The 23,802-nt window shown below is 36.5% G+C and overlaps 1 protein-coding gene across 2 annotated transcripts in view; it reads left to right on the forward strand.

Annotated features, from left to right (window-relative positions):
• pacrg (PARK2 co-regulated) overlaps positions 1-23,802 on the forward strand; it is a 95,826-nt gene that overhangs the window by 42,327 nt on the left and 29,697 nt on the right. For both annotated transcript variants that reach the window (XM_042742407.1, XM_042742408.1), the window contains exons 3-4: positions 14,132-14,303; positions 15,666-15,815. In XM_042742407.1, the coding sequence (XP_042598341.1) occupies positions 14,132-14,303; positions 15,666-15,815 (322 nt within the window). The remainder of the gene's footprint in view (positions 1-14,131; positions 14,304-15,665; positions 15,816-23,802) is intronic.

The raw sequence follows: 23,802 nt of genomic DNA on the forward strand, positions 1-23,802 counted from the left end.
CTAATAATTTCACACATCCCTAGCTGTTGTTTTATTCGTGTTGAAGCCGTTTTCTCCCAGATGTCTCTGATGTTCTATCTGCGTTTGCATTTGTTTGCACTTTTAAGTGATAATTTTTCCCCTGCCAGCACTCTGGAAACAAATCTTTGATAATAATGAATCAAGGTTGTGGCAGCCATTAGTAAACTGGCAGTGTGCGGAATGGTAGTCTTTTACAATCACAGCCATCTGTGGATCGCTGCAGTATACACAGAAGAGAGCGATTTTATGAGGAATGATCTTCACGTCTTGTGCGTTTGAGCTACCGGATCCATCACAGCTTCTTCCTGTGTGTTCAATGTTCCCTGTCCCCCTGTTAGAAAATGAATAGACAATTAATCAGAGGTAATAAAAGTATGCATATGTGGCATGTCTGACATGTATTCTCTTTGTAGGTGTAGCCTGTGTGTTATGAAGGTAAATGTAAAACTGCTTACTTTTGTACGTCTGATATATGACAGTATAGTATATGCATCTAAATCTTCTGGCTACTTTCACTTTAACTCTCTTTACTTTGTGGCATAAAATGCAATAAATAACAGAGGCAAAGATAGAGAGAGGGGAAATGAAGGAGTAACAGCATCATGCGTGTGCCTGTAGGAACATTGAGGGCTTTATGTGGCGTGGAAGAAGAGAGCACAGATCTGTGGGAAATAAAGCACAACGTGGCTCTCTGTGCTGTCATTTCGGTTTTTATATAGTATAAAAAATTATAGCTCTCGTAATACCAAAATGATTTTGTGTGCCATCATTTTCTGCAGAATCAGACATTCTCTGAATCAGTCTTGTTGAGAAACCATTGTCCTTGTAGGATGTGTTTATTATAGGATATTAGACATTTTCGCTGGCTCTTTTTGTGCGTGTCAGTGTTAGATCATGCTAGCAGCTGAGGTGTGACCAGAGAGCGGTACGTCTGAGAGCTCTTCTTACACATTAGCACAAACAAACATCTGTCAGAAAACTTCTCTGATTTTTGATTTAATTAAAACCTTGTAAAAGAGCCTAGAGAGATTAGGAAGAGGGGTAGAGACAGACAGGAAGAAAGAAAGAGTCTAATAAAGGGGCATTAAGAGCAGCTGAGTGTGCAGATTGAGCCCTGGGCACAGCAGTGGTCACCCGGCTGCTGCCAGCTACCGTCTGGCCAATCTGGAGTGGTGGAGAGCAGGTCTCTCTGAGGCTCTGCCTGCAGCTGCACTCTCACTCATCTGCTCATTAAAACTGCTAATTAAGGCCTATTTAAAGTGGTCAGACTAAAAGGGCGGTCACACAAATAGCCATTTGCAGCAGTGAAGCAATCAGAAGTCATTCATTTACAGTGAGTGTTGTAGATGCAATGTGGCAACATTAACAAAATTTAAAAAAATTGAACTGTGTGGAGCACATTTGATCTGTCTTTTGTGAGATATGTCTTGTCCCAAATTGCATTTTTTGTGTACATTTAATAATTCCAGATGACCTACTACAACATGTGATGAATGATTTGGAAATAATATCAGCTTTGTTGTTGCTATTGTTAACAAATGATTTAACCAGATTGCCAAGATAATTTTTTAATAAAACATTGCTGTCTGCATTAAAAAAATTAACTGGTGCTTCATTACTAGAGAAAATTGAGACAAGGACTGTGGTGTTTAATTTTGCCATAAACCTTTGATCAATAGAAGATTTAAAAGAACAGCATTTATTTATATTTTATTTATGTTTTGTAACCTACATGTTAAAACTAAAAACTTATAGACTTACTAACTTTTGAATGGTAGTGTATATTTCATTTCATGTTTTAATTGTATAGTACTTTGTTAACATTAATTGTAGTGAAGGCTGTCATGTAGCATACTACTGTAAATATATATGAAAGAGATTGTATACAAAGTATTTTGTGTGTGTGTATAGAAAATAAATATATAAAATTATATTCTATTAGAGATGTCACAGTTGTATCTCTTTGATGTTTACAGATACAAGTGGGCTGATTTTGGTAATAAATGGGGTTATTAATAAAACAGGCTTACAGTGCTCTAACGAGCTTGTTTTATGTATAATTGGTCAGCATCGTGCTTAGTTTAATTAGTCTCTAAGCTATCATTGACAGGAGCAGGTTGTGTTTGAAGCGTTAACATCATCAATAGCATTTGGGAGTGGAATGGGTGTAGCGCTTACTGCTCCTTTTACTGGATGGTTTAGTCAAAATTACCAGTCAGTTTTCAAGTGTTTAAATTTTAAAGTCTCATAAAGTTGCCGACATGAAGGCCACACAGCATTTTGATTTAATAATGAATGAAGGCAATCAGATCAGCATGTGTAATGGCTTTGGCTAGAGTCTCCAGGCACTTCTGGTTTGGGACTTATTAAGAACATCCTCACAGGAAGAGAACAGAACTGATAACTCAGTATACCTATGTGCCTCTAAGCGCTAAACCAGCCGCTGAGGGAATCAAGTCTAAACCTCTGAATGGCCTCATTGCTAATGCCCAAGCAAATGTTTTTTTTTTTTTTTTGCTAAAGAGAGTGTAGCTAATGAACTCAGACCTAATCAGGAATGAAGTGATGATTGCATTTAAATTTATACTTGGGGCAATTGGTTTCTTTCCATAGCAACCATGGCAACTAAAAGAGCATATATTTACTCTAAATCCTAGATAGCAGATGAGGAGAGAAAAATGTTGAGAAAATGATTAATATTAAAGGGGTCATATGATGCTGCTAAAAAGAACATTATTTTGTGTAATGAAATATGTTTATGCGGTTTCAGGTACAAAAAACACATTATTTTCCACATACTGTAAATTTTTGTTTCTCCTCTATGCCATGCCTTCTGAAACGCGTAGATTTTTACAAAGCTCATCGCTCTGAAAAGCGAGGTGTGCTGTGATTGGCCAGCTATCCAGCACATTGTGATTGGCCGAATGCCTCAAGCGTGTGACGGAAATGTTACGCCTCTTAACATAGTGTGATGCCTTGTCTGGCCGGAGCGACGAGACATAAACATAAAACCCATTATAAATGTGATATAAACATGATTTCTAGTCATGTCTTCTTTTGGAGGGCAAAAACAAAGTAGTTTCGCTTTGTCAATGAAACAGCGTCACACACCGCGGCCTTGAGTGAGCAGAGGCCGGAGGCCTAGAGTGAGCCGCGGTCTAGAGTGAACCACGGCCAGCTTGAGTGAGCAGAGGCGGGCAGCTTGAGAACGGTGCGGCAGGCGGATTCTACGAAGGAGTGTACGTTGGGCTTACGACAACCAGATGTGGTGACCCCGGGCTGGACTCCACTTCTTCCACGGTGAAAGCCGATTCTGCGATCCACAGTGCAAAGTTGATGTATTTCATCAGCGACCAGCATGGATCAGCTCCAGGCATGACGAAGTGGATATCGTCCTCTTTTGGAAGGCCAAACAAAGTAGTTTCGCTTTCACAGTGAAACACACAGCGTCTATACACATTGCAGCAGGCAACAACAATACTACAACGAGAATAAAAGGTACGCCTTCTTTCTTTGCATCTGGGCGGCGTTATACAAATCTTCCCACATACTGACGTAGATATGTGGGGGCGTGTTAGAACGAGCCGTTTTAGGAGGGCATGGACGAGTCTCAACTTTTCTGTCTTTGCAACTTTACAGATCTTCTTTATTCACCAAGAGCTTGTAACACTCCAAAGAGGAAGGAAAATTTGAAATGGCATCATATGACTGCGTTAAGATTTTATTCAATACTGAAAAGCATCAAAAAATGGTGGTTAACGGTTATTTACTATTACTCACTGTTAGGTTAGCCACATGCTAACATCAAACTCTATTGAAATCAGTTTTGTATTTTACAAATGTGTATTTTTGTTCAAATAAAGGCAGCCTTGGTGAGCATACAGCACGTAACTATGTAAAAGATTCTAAATCAATCACATCCCAGTTGGTTATGATCAGAGCCATAGAGAAACAGAGTTGCGACATGCTTTGATCTCACCATCACACAATCACATGGTTCATGGAGTTCTCAATAGTTCCCAACAGTTGTTGAATGGGTTTAATTGGGACAGACAGCAGTTTCACTATATTTGCAGTTTTTTTTCTAGTAATTAACACATTATGTGCATTGATTGTACATTGATAACTACACAAAGATACGTTAAACTAACTTAATTCAGTTATGGACAGTGGTTCCACATAACAGAAACATGTAACATTGTTATCTCTACTCAAATACATAATGTATGATGAACTAAACTGAACTGAATAAACTTAAATAACCATGTCCAAATAACTTTAAATCAATCAAGTTCATCCTAACTGAAGTATTTTAGTAAAGATAACATGTTTCCATTATGTTGAACCACTGTCCGTAAATGAATTGATTTATTTTAAGATATTTTTTGACACAGCTGCTATTAATAACACATACTAAACAAGCTAAATATAGCTCTTATTGTTAGGAGTTAGCCAGAAGATAGATGTTACATCCATGACATGCCCCAACTAATTTATTTATTTATTTATTATTTTTTTTTTTTATTAAAACAACTTGTTAGCAGGTTCTCAACCTAAGCACATACTCTACACTTCACCACAATGGTAACCCCCCAAAACACTAACATACCAGAAACCCTTTTAAATACAAACATAAAAGAGCATTAAACATTAATATGTATGCACATTGTATCATCTTGAGAAAAATGCATTACATATCATTTTATTAGAACATTTACTCTCCCTATCCAGTCCCGTGCAAGGCATGCTGGGAAGTGGAAATCCTGTTCCTAGATTATATAATTATACTTTGACACAACTAAAATCATTTATGTACAGTATCTTAACTAAAATGCATTAAGTAATTTGGTTGAAAATAATTGTGTAAGGTTAACTTGATTTAAGTAAACTGAACAAGCACCAAATGCTATTTTGACCTACTTAATTGACGTTCAAACTGAAAACATTTAGTTGAACCAAAGCATAACTTTTTCTAGTCAGTTTAACACAATGAAACTGTGTTTGAACGAGAAATTTAATACAATGGTGTTAAATTAAAATGAATTTAATAACTACTAAATTCTTAGGGTTTTGCTGATGTTTAATGTAAACTATCTTTTAATCAAAACATAAAACATTATTTACCCCATTGGTGTCTGCGAGGTGTCGGTTACACATTTTCCCTGTATGTTAACGTCAGTTTTTATGATTATCGAATGTCTGACTTGACTCTTGGTAATGTATTTTGCCCTGCCCCCAAACATATGATTCGACTATCAGTTGAATATCAGCAAGATTTGAAAATTTCGATTCGACTATGAAAATCCTTAATCGGGGACATCCATAATATTCACATAAGCATACAACATTGAGTATTAAAAAGGGCATGCAAATACAGAATTGAACCAAATGAAAAAAGTTTCAAATAATGTTTAAAAACACACGGCAACCAATTGCATTCAGTGAACCTCCTACAGTAAGAAAAAGATTGCAGAAAGACTAAAAACTTGACAAAGTCTAAAAACTATGACAACTAGCATCTGGTTGTGGTTGCTATAAAGGTGTTTCTCACGTTTTTAACTGTAATTATAATATAACTGTCTATTATCTAATGATTAATATTAATGTGCTTCATAAAATACCACTACTGGCCAGATTTCAATAGAGGTCAACTAATGCATTGAAATGTCAAAAAAATGCAGTAATTTCTTTAATTTATAAATGAGTGTGCTTGGGAAACTGAAATGAAGGGGTTTAAAGCTGGAACTACTGGCTGCTCCATGGCATGCTTTACTTCCACATTCCTCAGTTTCTATGGAAGCCTTTGGGAGTGTCACAACTCTGTTTCTCAATGGCTCTGGTTATGATACCCTATGTAGGCAGCAAGGAAGCTCACTAGGTTTTAAAGTGGTTATTTTGTTTGTAGTTACATTAGCAGTTTGCTCACGATACAAGTAACATTAAAAGGAGATATATCTTCTGTGTTGGTGAAATCTCTGTGCTTTAAATCTTTTGATAACCAGGTTTATGTGTCTTTGGTCTCCCTGTCTCTCTCTCATATCAAGACACCTCAGAAGCAATCAGATTGCTGTCAGTTGTACGGATGTGTGTGTCAGCAGACCGACAGCCATGATTACGTCTGATTATAATGACGGATGGACGTGATGATGACATTTAGTCAGCACTTAATATTTTATTCTCTCTTTCATGTCTTCCCATCTTTCTTTTAATTTCTTGTGTTTTATGACTGTTCCACCTCTGCTAGGGATTAGCATCCCTCATCTGTTCTGGACAATGATTTAGAGCTGTTATGAGCTGTTAAGAAAGTCTAGTTTCTTGTCTTAAAGTGCGTTCACATTTATTGTTGTTTGGGAATTTTCACAGACAAAATCCAATCATTTCAATAGGATTCCATGCGATTGGCAATTTTGTGTGAGGGTGAAAGATTTCAGTTCATTCTTTGCCTTGACCAACAGAAAGCTGCTCGGTTTGAAAGAGATTTCTGGGTGAGCTGTGCTTCATATATTGTTACACTATTGACAGACTTTTTAAAGTCAAAAGTGCCATTGCAGCTAATACAAATGTTTACCTATTCTCTAATTTTTGTCCGCATATCTCTTTTCTCTTTCACTCATTCTTTTTCACTTTGTTGATTGATTTGGAGAAGTGGCAACAATGAAATGAGATAAAGGTGCGCTTTTAGTAAAGTGCTGTTATTGAATATCACTGCGTGCCGGGAATTGCTAATAAACCATGTAAACAAAACATTCATCATTTAAATAGCCTTCTCTATTATGCCGGTATTTTTTTTATTTTTTATTATTTGACAGAGTGCCAAGCACATTTATAACAAATATTGGATACGTGACTGGATCCGTCATCTAGCATGCTCTGTCACATGCTTCCAGACAAGCCTTTACTATGAATACTGTAAACATTTATGCATACAAAGAAGAAGAGAAAATTGCCTCCAATTCAATATGTTCTCCAATTATCATGTGTAATAGGCTGTGAAATCCTCATATCTACGCAGTCGGTTGGAAAGGCAACAGAAATGGCCTGAACACTTAGCCTAGATTCTCTGCCCTCAGCGTGCCAATGACAGACAGCCCTGTCTCCACCGCACACAGAGAATACCAGCCATATTTCATTCAAAGGCCTCACAAGAATCCTCATATTTTCTCATTAACTCACTCCTTTTCCATTTCTGCCAATCTTTCCCTAAGCCCAAAAGTGATTAGCAAAGCCCAAAAGTGAATTCCACTTCCACCTCTCTCCACACCCTATTCTCTTCATCTTCCTCCTGACTCTAGACAGGACTGGCACTAGTTACTAGAAGAGAAAAAGTTTGGTTTTACCAGCCATTTCAAACTTATGCAGTGAGCAATTTAGCTAGAGAAGCTCCACTTACAAAGATAGATACAGAGAGGTGACAGAAAATGATGGCGAGAGAGAAGGCTGAGAAATATGTTAAGCCATTTTCAAACACACATTGCCCATATGAGTACTAGCTCAAGTGCCGGATCCTGGCATAGGTAATATAGGCAGTTGCCTGGGGCAGCAGTGTTTCGCACACAGCTCTCAAATGTGCACTTCACTTCTCAATCACTCATCCACAGCAGTTTCACGTCTGCTTCCTGTTCTGTTTGGCCCTCTCATTGAAAGTTGTAATTTTACTTGCTTTATTAAAAAAAAAGTATAATTCTCTGAGATTTGAACTTAAGACTTTTTTTTTTTTTTTTTTTTTTAATTTTATAAATAAATGTAATTGTATTATTTTATTGTATTGTTGGGTTTAATTATTAATTTTAGTTGACATTTTGTTTTAAACATTTTTATGTCATTTATTTAATTGTTTTTTATTTTTGTTTTTGTTGTGTTTGTTTTGTTCAAAACATAGGCATAATGTATAATTGTTTTATTGTGTTTAATTTTCGATTTTAGTTAATGTTTTGTTTTTAACATTTTTATGTTTTTTTTTTTGTTTTTTTGTTTTTTCTGTTTGTTTGTTCCGTTGTATTTTTATTTTTATTTTGTGAATTTTGTTTTGTTTTGATTTTTTTTCAAACATAGGTATACAGTACATACATAATTGTTTTTTGCGACTGGTGAGTCCGGTCCTTTACAGACCAGTTCAATATGCTGGGGCATATGTACTAGTCCATGGTTCTTCTGTCAATATTTACATGACTTTTTTTATAGTTATTTCTCTGTCTGTCTCTGCTCTTCCTCCTGCTGAATGTATTTAATGCCTGAAGAAAATAGAGGTTAAAAGAGACTCTAAGCAGAATGAGAAATAAGACCATCTATGTCTATGTATTGTGTGTGTGTGTGTTGTAGAGCCATGCTGGCTCAAGCTGTTTGTGCCTGCAGCTTTTTCAATGAACTCGTCAGAGACAAGCTCGTCTCCGTCTGCTGGCCACTCACTGAGTTTCCTGACAATACCTGTCAACTCTCTCCCGCCTCTCACAGCCCCACGGCTGCAACTCCAGCCTGTCTGCTCTGGAGTGCTGCTGTTACAGCCCGTCACCGTCCTGGAGCTCTTTAGCACCACTGGCATTGGATGTGTTCCGGTGGTTTCTCCTGACATTAGCTTTAGGAAAATATTTGTTTGTTTGGTGATGGAAAGCTGGGTGTGAATCACACAGCATTGCTGTTATCCAGGCAAAATGATACACACATAGGCTTTGGATTTTTTTTTTTATCTTAGGTGACTGGAGAAGCAGAAAAATTAGCCTTTCCTATGTTATACAGTTTTCTTGTTTCATTCTGCTCATGTTTGCAGAACAAAAGGCTTCAGTATAGTGTAAAGGAAATTTTTATATCATATCATATCATATCATATCATATCATATCATATCATATCATATCATATCATATCATATATATCATATCATATCGTACTATATTATCATTTTATTTTAGGTTTTCTGTGGGTTCTTAAAAAGGTCTTAAAAAATCTTAATTCACCTTTAAGGCCTTAAAAAGTAGAAAGTCTTACATTCATAAAGTCATGGAATTAAATGTTGCAAACTGCAAAAAAAGTATCATATCTTATTATTATTATTTAATAATTAATAATTAAATGTTGCAAGCTGCAAAAAAAGTATCATATCTTATTATTTTTGGTTTGTTTTCCAGTATAAATATCTAAACATCCTAAAATCAAAATACATTATGAAGTCTTGTTTTATGAGTTTATGTTTAAAACAAGAACAAATATCTATCAGTGAACTTGTTTTCTCTTTGAATTAGGTTGGTTTAAGTTGAATTAAGTTGACATAGATATTTGTTCTTGTTTTCACAAAACAAATCTGCTTTATTCACTTCTCAAGTAAATATATTTTGTTTTACAAATTTTAGACATTTGCACATGTAGCAAGACGAGATGAAGAGCATTTTTTTGTGATGCTTTTAAAATTTACAGTAAAAGATTCCATATTGTAATGATTGGGAGCAGAGGTTTGGGACAATAGTTTTTTTTTTTTTTTTTTTGTAAAATGAATAAAAAAAATAATGGAGACATTTGGAGACGCATATTGACGCATTGTGCTCCGTTCAATTAATTCCTTAAATTTTCTTTACCTTGTCTTAAAAGTCTTAAATGTACTTCCATAAAACCTGCAAAAACCTTTGCATTAAATATTACACATACACATTTTTTGTTACATATGATAATTAAATAATTTAATATGCATTATTTTTTAATAATTAATAGCAGCTATTGTTATTATTATTATTATTAAGATTTATCTACTTGAAAAGCTTTTGTAAAATTAAAAAATATGTTTAAATTATTATTATAATAATTATTATTATTGTTCTGCTCAAATTTCATGAATGAGATGCATCATGTTCCAGAAGGACTTTTGTCTTTCCCGTACATGACATATATAGCATATGTGAACAGCCCTTGCTGTGGTGTGAAGAGTACATACATTTCAACAGACGAAGCCCTGCCTGTGTCACATATGCCCCCGCATGTCAGCTGGTGATTTCATCACAGTCATCTCCAGAAAATAGAATTATTTTCTTGCAGAATGAGCCTGAAAATGTATACCCCTCACCCCACATGCCAGAAAAAATGCTCCTCTATCTTACAGCGACAGCATGGCAAAGAGAGGATGTCAAGTTATTTTCTTTCCTCTGTAGTTTCCTGAAATGCAATGACATTTTTCACTCGCATAGGTCACACTCTCATAGCCAGGACTATTGCTTTGAACATTTACCTCCTCTTGCACATGGAGGACACATTTCAAACTGTCATAATGTGTGTCAGGATGACTGTATAACTTGAAATTTGTGTAGCATTTGTTGAGAGCATGCCTGTATTGTGTTTAGTACCATCTCACTCGTCCCCCATGGCACGGGAACTCACAAAGTCCTATGAGTGTCCTTGAGTTCCTCCTGTCTGCAGTGAGTGCCTTTTCCTCTTCTAGTGACGGTATAAAATCAAGTGGCCAGTTTGGTCATTCATCTTCATGATAGACACCACGGGTTGGCCATTTCCCCCTACAGGTGTCTTTGTGCTTGGCATGCTAGGAGAAATGTGCTGCTGGAGTTCACATCAAGCCTTATGTCTCACCTCAATGCCAGAGCGTGTCTGGAGTGCCGGCAGTTAGTTTCAGCTCTGCCTCATCCGTTCCACTGCAGCCATACAAGCTCAAACCGCACCTGCCTGTCTTTCTGCCCAATCTGTCAGGCATTAAGAGCTTTCAACAGCTCTGCTCATGGGCAGTTACAGTTTTAATGGCTTCCAAAAGGATCATAATTGCATCCATTCAACAGAAACTCTTTCAGCGAGACCAGCACTTTTCATGTTTCACTGACTCCCATATTTGCCTTTTTCCCTGCTCACTTATTTGCCACTGAAATCTTTGCTGTCCTCATAGCAACCGATATGAGACGACCCTGGTCTCTGTCTCACTGACCACTTATGATCAGATTCGCTCTCTTCAAATCCCACTTGACATTTCACCCTTGTCTTTGGAATAGACCGCAAATTAAATCATGTGTAAATATTAAGAATGGGCTTCGATTTTTGTAAGAGTCAGAAATAAATCTCTTTTTCATTGTAAAACAATCTTTGTTTTATTTACTACAAATACCTTACCAACGGTGTCTCTTTTGAGCCGTTCAGTCTCATTCTGTGGTTTATGTATGTCACATTCGCAGCACGTGTCATGCTTCTCATATTTCTTTGTTTTTGCACTGGTGACAAATCATTTGTCTTTCCTTTAACATCTTCGGCTGCTCTAAATCAATATGTTACACAAATAGACGTGAGAGCTATCAAAATCCATTTAAAGGACAAGCACTCACACACCAGGAGCGGGCACAGTTCAGTTTTTAAGAATTGGCAGTCTTTCTGTTCACGAGTGTGAATTTAAATTAAATTTGCCACACCCCACAGGATATTGAAATGGAAAATGATTGACAGGAAGTGGAATTTATTGGATTAGTGAACACAGGCTGTGTGAATACTGTAATATTTTAATAAGTGTGGTAATATGAAAACACACTGCTTTTGTGTGTGTTGTGAAACAGGCCTGAAGGGTGTTGTTAGGCATGATGCAGACACAAGACAGCCTTTAGTGCCTTATTGCTTTTAAAAGTTGTTTAGATCTACTACATAATAAGAAAACATACAGCATTTTATTAAAATGTTATTTTAGGAGGGAGATTTATTAAGTGTTTTCTGCTGGAAGATATAGTGACAAGTGACAAGTAGTGTATTATATTTTAATTTAACTTATTTTCTTAAAAAAAAAAATACACAACAACAACAAAAAAAGATGAATTATTCAAATAAAATAACTGAATTAATGAAAAAAAAAAACATTTTTTGCTATTGTGTCTTAGTAATCTAGACTTGCACTACCATTTAAAAGTTTGAGGTCAGTAAGATTTTTGTAAGAAAGTATTTTTTATTCAGCAAGGATGTATTAAATTGATCAAAAGGGACAGTAAAACATTTTTTAATGTTAACAAATATTTCTATTTTAAATAAATGCTGTTCTTTTGAATTTTCTATTCATCAAAGAATACTGATAAATTCTGAAAAACTTTTTTTTGTGGTTTTCCACAGGAAAAAGTATAAATTAAATCTAAAATATATTTTCTATTTTTATTTTTTCATATTTAATATATAAAAATAGAAAGCAGTTATTTTAAATGGTAACAATTATATTTTACTGTATTTTTGATCAAATAAATGCAGCCATGGTGAGCACTTCTTCCTTAAACAGTAAAATTTTACAGACTCCGAACTTTTGAAAGATATTGTATATAAATGTTTAATTAAATATATATATATATATATTTAAAAAAAAATTGTGATAATTATTAAGGAACAACTTTGCATTTGTGGCTAAATAATCTACACATATTCGGCTGTCTGTAAAAAAAAAAATTCTGCAGGGGTGTGAGTTTTGTAAAGGTGGCTCAACATGCTTGGCTATAATGAGAATATTGGCACTGAATTTACAATAACTAATAAAAATATCCCTTTAGAACCCACATCAGGTGCACGTGCATTCTTGGTCAACACAGCCTTATAAATTTCCTTGAAGATCGGCTCACACATACATGTTTGTGTTTCTATCATTGCAGAGCTTTTTGAATTCTATTGTCTTTTGAGTTAATTATATGCGTAACACCGTAATCTTAAACCTATTTCCCACAGAAAACTTGTTGGATGTTTATCTTGTCATTAATACATTATTTAGTAAAGCCATTTTTATGGCCTGGTCCCCACAATGATAGTGTTTTAATATCCATGTAGGAACATTTAGTCCTCACAAAGTAGGCAAAACCTGACCCGCCTACACATACACTCACAGTGTTCCAGTGATTAATGCTACAGGCAGAGGTTGTGTCCCACAGACATCACCCCAGTGATGTGAGACATCTGTCTGTGGTTAGCTGCATGTGTCTCCTCTTGCTTTTCATGTTCCGAATCCACACTATGCCTCTGTGTGTGTGTGTGTGTGTGTGTATCGTCTATCTACCAGCACACTGCACATATTTGCTTTTGTACTCAAATTTTGCTGTATGACTCACCAAAATGATCTTGACCAAGTCAGAAAAGGTCAAGGTTAGCCAGTAAATTGGCTCTGAGCAATCAGCCCTCTTGCTAAGCTTATGATGCCATGTTTGTGAGTGTGTGTGTGTGTTTGTGTGTGTGTACGCTTTTATCTCTGAGGAGGGGTGTGATGAGGTTCTGGCAACTTTCAAGCTCACAGCTCATCAGTGACATTATGACTACAAAGAACAGTTGTAGAGGGGTCATGTGACACACACACACACACACACACACACACACACACACACACACACACACACACACACACACACACACACAAACACTATAAAATCAATCAATAGCAGAACAACATAATAAACAGCTACATAATGCATTGCCAAAAACAAAACAAACAAACAAACAAACAAAAACATATACAGTACATGTTATGTTCTTCATTTTTTTTCAAAATGCTTTTTTTTAGGTTTTTCATTAAAATATGTAAACATTTTAGTTTATTTTATTTACTTAATATTTTATTTACTTAAAAGGCACATGAAAAAAATAGTTTAGAGAATATATCTTGAATTATTATTATTATTTTACCCTTTTACCCAAATTGTTTTGTTTTGAACACAACATCATGAAACCTACTAACAGACTTGTGACAGAAAGAAGAAAAAGAAAGAAACGTAATGGTAGTAATGTGTGTGACTGTATGTCAAATAATCAAGGACAGGAAACAGGCCTTGTCTATTCACGTCTGTTTCCATGCTCATAAACAAAGCAAAACAGGTGTGGACGTGTGATCCAACAGGAAGTCACATGTTTGAGTGTTCTAAAGCCCCTGAACAGCTGTCCCCCCCAGTCTCCCCTCCAGAATGTGTGCTGGCATGCTAAGGGGCACTAAAACAGGGGCTGCTCTTTATGCGGCTTGGGGCTTATGAGTGTTTGTTGAGTCTAATATAAGCACAGACGCAAAGAGGGGTTATTTAAAAACACACAAACCCTTTGGCCTTCCACTCATTTGAAGCAGCTCCTAAATTTTATAGTGAACAGACACACTTTAAATAATGCTGACCCTGTATGTGTGTGTGTTTTAAACAGGTGGAGATCGAAAAACTGGACTACCATCACTACCTCCCACTGTTCTTTGATGGACTGTGTGAGACAGTTCACCCCTATGAGTTCTTCGCTCGACAGGGCATCCATGACATGCTGGAGCATGGTGGCAGTAAGATCCTGCCTGTTATTCCTCAGCTCATCATACCCATTAAAAGTGAGTGTCATTAAGATGAGACCTGCTCCCTAGTGCTTTTCCTGTCCAATAATACTAATTACTGTCCAAAGTAACTAATTCTTTTTTTTTTTTTGTAAGTCACAAAATCATTCAATGGGGGTCTACAGAGTGTGCCCTTCATCTGAAAGCTTGGAGGAAGAATATGAGAAGCATTCCAAAGCTTGCAAAAGAGAAAATAAAAATGCCATTAAATTAGTAATGAAATTACAGTATTAAGGGAGGCCTCCAAGAGGCTACCTTCCAAAACTCTAAAGCAGTCACTCTCCATAAATCTGGCTTATGGAAAGGTGGTAAGAAGCAAACGTTGAAATGCTGAAAATTCATATCACAGCTGGAGTTTGGCCAAAGGCATGTGAAGAGCTCAACAATTTGAAGTAGAATCCAGTGTGATGAGAGAAATATTGGACATTGGTGCTTTACTTTTTGCCAGGGGTTCTTACGATGCTGTTTAAATTATCATATTATTTTTGTTATTCGTTTTTTGTTAAAAAAACACTCAAATGTTTTTCCAGCAAAGCAAAAAGACACCTTTTATGTTTATTTAATATAGAAGATTAAAGCATTTGTTGTTATGTATGAATAAAATAAAATTCTATCATTCAAACTTTAAAAAACTCTTATATTCCTGTTTAAAAAATAGTATTATAAATGCAAGGTTCATCTTACTGACAAAATAAGCTTCTTTCATGCAGACTTTAGAAAACTTGGATAGAAGAAGGAATGGATGAAGCTAATCACAGGAATGACTGCAGATATGTTTGTATCAGGAGTTAAACTAACGCAGTTATTGAAGTGTCTAAATGTTGTGCTCCTGTGGTATTTAGAGAAGGAAAAGGTATGTGAAGATCGTTCATTTTTAGAGTCTAATATGAGGGAGGAATTAATGGATCCTTTATTTAGAGAGATTTAGAAACAGATCTTCACTCCTCCAGACGCGTCACACACCAGAAAATTATTGAACACTCCTTCGGTGCAAATGTCACACTGCTTGAAAACAGTTTGCCGTGTTTGTTTGTTTATTAGAATTTCATAGTGTGTTATACAGATATAGGAGAGCAGGAAGTAAATGGAGGTGATTGGTAAAGTATAGCACACCGTTGCCAGATGAAGGCTTTTTTTGTAATATTGAATTGATGCTTTCTTCCCTGCATACAGAGCTTTTCAACTTTAGATGGAGAAAAAGAAAGTGCAAATATAACAACCGGGTTAACAATCAGGGTTGTAATATGGCAAAAAATAAATAAATACATAAAATTCCCACACATTGTCAAAATATTCCTGACTTCAAAATGTTTTTGGACCTTCTTTCTTGTTTTCTTCATCTCTCTGTGTTGTCTACAGATGCTCTCAACACGAGGAGCAGACAGGTCATCTGCACCACGCTGAAGGTTCTGCAGCACCTGGTTGTATCAGCAGACATGGTGGGTGAGGCGCTGGTCCCGTATTACAGACAGATCCTCCCCATCCTGAACATCTTCAAGAACATGAACAGTAAGCAAATGATATAAATCTGTAACTACTTTTGGTTTTTCTAAAAGGTTTTTTAGCTTTTGAGATCACTTTTGTGAAATATATACTGTATATATCAAGCGTAGCATTAGTTCTGGCTGGACATGTTAGTCAAGCTCTTCCTATAGGGATGTGACACCTGTCACAGCACCCATATATAAGGTCCTTCAGTATTATCAGCAGCTTTCGTGTTGCTCAGTAGCTAATTACTCTTCTCCACCCCCAGCTCCTCCTCTTATCCAGTCAGGATTCAGCCTTCTGATTCCCCTTTGAATCAGACTAATTTCTGAAATGTTTACATTAAATTGTTGAACATTAATGATACCTGCAATACATTCATGTTGGTTCTGTTCTGTTTACCCTAAGGGGGTTATTGCTGCTCTCTCTGCTGTCATCCATGCTAGGCTGCATGGATGCACAGGGAGTTCTTGCACAGAACAGAACCATACCGTCAATCCAAACTGTATGCTAATTGTCAATCACCTTTGATGACATTGGTCCTGACAGAAGTATTTTTAATCAGCAAATCTCTCAAGACTGTGTAAAAACACACACATGGTGTTCTCCAAGGGATGGTTTTAATATGCACAATACACAGAGGAGTAGAATTTTTACTCCTGTAGTATGTTTTCTAAGACTACATTCAGTGCTTCTTCTGATGCTTGGTTTTATGTCTAAGTTTTTTTTTTTTTTTTTTTGTATCTCTGATCCGGCCACATAGAAAAACACTGACAATTAACATTGATTTTGCATTGATCCCTGTGGCCCTTGTCTTGCTGGAGATCAGTGCTTGTCTTTCAGGATCCAAGCCTTCAGCTGTGATCTTTAAAGCTGGTCTCAGATCAGCAGGCTTTGGCACTGCTCTGAGTCACTCTTTTTTAACATTCTACATCAATACTGAACATTTATGCCGACTTTCTACATGCCAATACAAGAATCTACATCATCTTGCGTCTGAATTTCCATTGATCGTGTAGTTATATTTGTGTCTCTTTGTCATATGATGTCTTTCATCCTTCTAAACATGGTTCTGGGGACTGATGTGAACGTTCTGTATTCATTGTGTCCTGATGTCGGACCGATTCACGCTTCCATTCAACGCCTTTGTCAGGCAGACTATAGGCCTGCCAGACATCTTCAGACGTGAGGACAAGCATTGTGGATCAATCACCTCATCACGGGCTTAACCAGCCGAAATGCTGCCACCTCACTCTTCTGATCAATATCCAATTTGAATCTTTTGTCTTCTTAATTCCGTTACATTATCTGCTAATGTTTTGTTTGAGCAAAAGAAGGAGCACTGGAGGAGCAAAGAAAGCTTCTCTCATTAGCTCCAGGCTCCATGCTAATCTCCTCTGTGAATTAGCTGTAGGTAAATTTTCTTAAGTGTTTAATGCCTGGTTTACAAGTCAAGATCAGGACTGGTTAGATTCAGGGGCGTAAATTTCTAACAGTTGGGGGTGGGGGACAATAAACATAAACTTTCTCAAGAGTGATTTTGAAGGGGATACAAATAATACAGCTAAAATTGTACTTGTAAGTATATGTATACACAGAGGAAAGTCTTACTATTAGTGCAGATTAGACAACATCAAGCTGTTGTGGTTGCGCCAAAACAGCACTTGTGTCCATTGTATCCGTCACAGTGTTGCCTAGTCTGTGGTTTTCCTGTGGAATTGGGCTACTTTATCACTGTTGCGGGTTGTTTTTCATGTCCGCAGGTTAAAGCGACCCCAATAATGTGTATTTTGGCCCCCGGAACGTGATTTTTAACAGGAGACCCCCTCAAAACGCGATTAGTTTGAGCTAGTTTTGGGTAGCAATTGGGAGAGTTATTTACAATACACAGACTGGTTTTTAATCATATTTTTAGGAGGGGACAACTCTCAGATGGGGGGGTCCTGCCCCCCACCAACCCCCCTGGGATTTCCGCCTATGGTTAGATTGGTTTTCTTCAGTTTGTTCATTTGGAAATGAGCAGTTGCTATTTTTGTCTGTAGTTTAAAAAAAAAAAAACCTTTTAGTTCTGTGGTGTAGTTAAGTAGTCTGATTGTATGAGAGAGAGAGATGTTTGGAGACTTGCGGTTAATTGAAATTGGGCTAAAAATGATCCGCTTTTCTCCTTTGGATTACTCTGGGGGGAGATGGTGGTTACATATATTCTGGATGGGCTGAACTGGATCACTCTCAGAGTAAGTCACGGGCCTCTTTGTGTATGTGTGTGTGTTTTCATGCCTTGTGGTAATGTGGCCAGAGGGAAATTGTGTCTACATAGTGGTCTTTTGTTCCCCAGGATGCAGCTGTTGGTACTGTGGTGTTGTGTGTCTATGTATGTGTGTTGTCCTCCTTTATGTGGTTTTCAGATCTTGAATTTTGAAGGTCACATTTGTCCAGCATTTTTGCATGAATTTAGCCATATGAGAGTTGTGTGTAATTTGGCTTGTTTGTGTGCATATTTTCTTTTCACTGCCAACAAGTAAAGTAATTCCAGTGCTGTTAAACATTTTACATATTATTTTTATATTTTACATACTGCAGTAAGGTTTCTTTCTTTCATATTATATAAATATAAAATTTGATTGTGTTATATTACATTATATTATATAAATGTATGCAAATGTTTCTCAATTCTTTCTTTTTTAAGCTTTATAATAAATAATTATCCAGTATCCAGTTTTTATGGACATTTTTAGATGCTTTTGTTCAAAGCGGCTTACAGTAAATTATACATTTTGTCAGCTTATGTTCCCTAGAAATCAAACCCCTGATCTTGGCATTCAGAGCTACATAAACCTTGCAATTTTTGGGTAGACTGTTCCTTTAAAAATAAAATTTGTGGTAAATTTGTTCTAGGCAGAACTCCTTGACCCTGGAGTAGTTGTAAATTAACTATTTCTGTCTGCGTTTTCCCAATGTTGTTCCCCTCTGTTTAAATCATTAAGAGTCTGGAAGTTTAACCCCTTCGATCAATATGTAGCACTGACATCTTGCTGAGTTTTTTCACTTTCTATGGGTTTCTAAGACATTTATGGTCACTTGATTTACCTTCTGGTTAGCCTGCAGCATTTTCACTTGTGTGAGTGTGTGTTTGTGTGCTGCTGTACTTCAAACTACTGAATATGCGGGAACTGTAAATGCATTTGAATCACAGATGCAGTTTACACGCTTCTGTTGTTTTCCGGCTGGGATGATTCTCGTTGTTAATCAAACACGGCGACGTCTCTTACGAGGGACAGATCTGCTCCATCATGCAGTAGATTACACACACACACACACACACGCACACACACACACACACACACACACACACACACACACACACACACACACACACACACACACACACACACACACACACCGCAGTAACTTAATTTCCTGCCTGCTTGCCTCTGTCCAGTACACACTCCTTGAGGAGAACACACTCCCTGCTTAGCAGGACGCTTCCTGACGAATGTGTGTGAACAAATGTCCTGCTAATGATGCTTAACGACCCCGAGCTGTTCTGCCGTTAGCCTCTGCTTCACTCCTGTTCCCTGCATGCGTGTGTGTGTCTTTTTTATTGGCCTGCATTATCTTTGAGCTGTTAGACTGCTTTCCACATTAATCTGCACCAGACCTGCTGTGATACACTCTTTTTGGTCCTATGAATTTTCCTGCTGGGATTGCCGACGAGTCTGATAAGCACAAACACACACATAGAAACACATATAGTGTGGTTGCAATGATGCAACTCTGAGAGGTTTTTGTTAGAACTAAAAATACTGTTTGTGCTCATGAGGTGGTAGTTTCAGAGATGTGGGGGCTGGTGATATATTATCTTGGTGGCAGTCTGGTTATGTTGTTCCTTGTATGCATGGCAGAGGTATTAGCCTCAGGTGTGTCTTATCACACGTTGCCAGTAGTAGTTTGTACCTCCACTTAGCGACCTCCTCCCATTGTGAGAGTTGCTCTGGAGGGCAACACACACTCAAGGCAATGCAGACCTTATATAATGCAATGCAATTCCATATGCACATAGCTTCACATGTTTTTGAGTGATTAGCAGGCCCAGACAGAATCTGTGGACTTTTGGGGGATTTAAAGCTAGATATAAGCATTTATTTGGTCAATGTGTTAAATGGAACAGGGAGTGTAGGCTAACACTTCTATTGTAAGCTAATAGTGTATTTAAATTAGCCAAAATATTTAATAAATGAACACAGAAGTCACAAGGGAAGTATCGGTAAGACAAGACCAGGACTGTGGCTTAAAATTACATGTCCAGGTTTTTTAAGGCCACAAATGGCCCTTTTTTGAGGGAACTTTTTCCTTAATTATAAAGGCCATATATTTTCTTGTATCAAGAGCCATTTGTACTTTGAAAAATGCAAATATTATAAATATTTGTAAAATGTTTACGTTCTATTACATTGACAATAAATCTATGATTGTCAATTAAAAAAATATATATATTTTTATTATTCTCATAGTTTCTGACTAGTCTTTAAAAATCAGAGTGGAAATGTGCATTCTGATATACTGGGAAAACAAATGTTATTAAATAAAAATAATTAGAATAATAATTATTAATAATTTATAGAATTTTGTGAGTGTATATATATGTGTGTGTTTATATTATACTATTATTATTGATATATAATATAATTAGTATATTATATTATATTATATTATATTATATTATATTATATTATATTATATTATATTATATTATATTTCATTACATTACATTACATTACATTACATTACGGTGGACACTATTTGTGACCCCCTGGAGATCCCCATACCCCAGTTTGCAAATCCCTGGGCTAGACTGTAGTGTGTGCGTGTCTGTCTGTGTGTACGTGTGTGTGTGTGTGTGTGTGTGTGTGTCTGTGTGTGTGTACAACTTGGTTGTGTGTGTATGCCTATACTTGTTCACTAGAGAACATCTGCCCATATTGCTACCCTATCTAGTGCTAGCCCATGTTTTGGAGAGACTTCTCAATAAATTTTCATTTATCACTGATGATACGAGACCCTCTTCTCCTGTAAAAAGTATATTCATAAGACCTAGCTCGCACAAACACAAAGCAATACAATATAAGTTTCATACCCCACTCCCTATGGGCTCGTCATTTTCCTGTCTATGTCACGTGTCTTCCTCTCATGGGGGATTTGAGCCAATCTGGCCTCCTGCAGGACTCTTACAGCAGTGATGAATTCATCATCTCAGCCACTGCTGCCCCCAGAGAGAAGAGAACAGCTCTGCCAAGCCCACCCTCATGCATACGCCTCTCCCTGTGCCCGCCTGACCCATCTCAGCATGCTTCATAGCCCTTAATGATGCTGCTTTAACACAGCTAGTCAATTTATATATTCTACTGTATATAAATTTTATTTATATATATGCATAGAAGCATGCGGTGTGGATTTGCCCGCTGGCTGCCGCAGTTTTTATCATCAGCAGGATGGGGACTCTGAGCCAATCAAATCTGAGACAGGCCCCTCAGGTTTCCTGCCGAGCAGCGGCTCCAATTTAAAGGTCAACTGATAACGGCCCAGACTCATGAATACCTGCCTGTCTTTGCATACATCTGTCTATTGCTCACATATACACACATGACCTCATGCACCTGTGTTTCAACCTTTATTTCTCTTACTCTATTTTTTGTCTCTGAATTTAATTGTTTTTCCTTTTATTATTTCTCTTTCTTTTGTAAGACACTGTCCATGGAAGCCTTCACAGAGAGTATTTTATAGGAAAGCAAAGATTCACTGGAGGTTAACCTAGAGGTTGTAGTAACCTTCAGTGTGTGTTTTTGTCATTGAGCTCTGGTAAATATATATTTTAAAAGAAGATATACAATATATCAGTACCATATTAGAATTTTAAAAAATGTATTGTATCATATTGGATATATATTGACTGAAATTGGATATTAAATTATTCATGCACGTTTTCTGTTTTTAAATGTCGATCGCCTTTGCCATCTAAAAGTAAAATTAACCTAATTTAAAATGTATTATTTTGTTACATTTATTGTTTATATTTATGTTATATTTAGATTTAAATATATTTCATTTTAAAACTTTTATACATTTCGTAATGCATATTTTTTTTACATTTGTTATAATTTAGACTAAAATGTATTCTAATTTCACGCACGCATGCACACACACACACACACACACACACACACACACACACACACACACAGACACACATTTACTTACTTAACCAAACATCTACATTGCATTGACCCACAATTATATTAAATACATCTAAATTTATAAAAATGTTTTTATACTGTACAAACTGTATATTCTTTCGCCCTTCATCAACCCTACACCTAAACCTACCCCTTACAGAAAACTTTCTGCATTTTTACAATTTCAAAAAAACTTTTAAACCTGTTTTACAAATAAGGACGTCCCCGATGGGAGGTTTTTGCAGATTTTGTCAGGTTTAGCTCACTTTTGGGTACAAATTTGTCCCCAAAATATGTTAAGTAATATAAAGTAGGTTCACACGCACATACACACAATAACAATAGAAAGTCCCCTCAATATTACAAATACAACCATGTGTACGTGTGTGAAAAATCTATTCATGAGTGAGGGAGTGGTGGGATGGCAGCAGTTTATGCCCTGCTGATGCAGACACAGTAAAAAATCTCCTGTGACCCAAGAGCAGCTGATCACACAATCACACTCTCACTGAGAAAGAGAGAGAGAGCACTGACACCTGACCAGACCTGCCTCCATATGTGGTGAGAAGTAAAACCATCTGTTCTAGAGGGCAAAAATGTTCCACACCTGAACCAACTTAATATGTGTGTGTGCATACACTCTTTGAATTTATACTACTCTTCAAAAGTTTGGGGTCGGTAAGATATTTAACATTTTGAAAAAAGTATTTTCTGCTCACCATGTCTACATTTGTTTGCTCAAAATACAGTAAAAACAGTAATAGCATGCAATATTATTACAAATTAAAATAACTGTACTATTTTAATGTAATTTTAAATGAGATTCATTCCTATTATGGCAAAGTTGAATTTTAAGCAGCCATTACTCCAGTCTTTAGTGTCACATAATCCTTCAGAAATCATTTTTATATGCTGAATTGTTGCTCAAGCAACATTTCACAGTATTGTAAGTGTTGAAAACAGTTGTGCTGCTTAATATTATTTTTATTATATTATAATATAATTATAATTTTTATTATATTATATTAATATTATTAATACTTTAATGCATTTTTCCAGGATTCTCCAGAATTTGAAATAGAAATCTTTGTATATTAACGTCTTTACTCTCATTTTACTGCGACTTTTGATCTTTTTAGTGTAACATTGCTGAATAATATTATTTTTTTTCACAAAAAACACTGAACCCCAACTTTTGAACAGTAGTAGATTTAATTTTAGTGTGTCAAAGGTATCAAACAAACCAAACTCTATTTGATTAGTTTAATTATACTTGAAAGCAAGGGTTTATGGCATATCCCCATAGTGTCTTTACTAAAAATGTTGAGTCTCATGATGCAGCATATCCATGAGCACACTAGAGAATTACACACACACACATATATACAATAATACACACAACCAGACAGAAACACATATACTTCATGATAGATGACTGCTGTTCCTGTGGTAAGCTAGTAAACACATCGGTCACCACTGACAATGCCATCTGTGCCTGTACTATCATACGTACACAATCACACAAACCACACACACACACACACACACACACACACACACACACACACACACACACACACACACACACACACACACACACACACATACACACACACACACACACACACACACACACACACACACACACACACACACACACACACACACAGCATCTCGTGTGACAAAGCTTTTAAATCTGTGCAGCTACTATCCAGACTCCATTTCCACTCTACAGCACCTGTGTGTATCCTTAATTCAGTGTTAGCCCTCCAGTCCAATGC

This window comes from Cyprinus carpio, chromosome B17, assembly GCF_018340385.1.
Source record: "Cyprinus carpio isolate SPL01 chromosome B17, ASM1834038v1, whole genome shotgun sequence".
Classification (NCBI taxonomy): domain Eukaryota; kingdom Metazoa; phylum Chordata; class Actinopteri; order Cypriniformes; family Cyprinidae; genus Cyprinus; species Cyprinus carpio.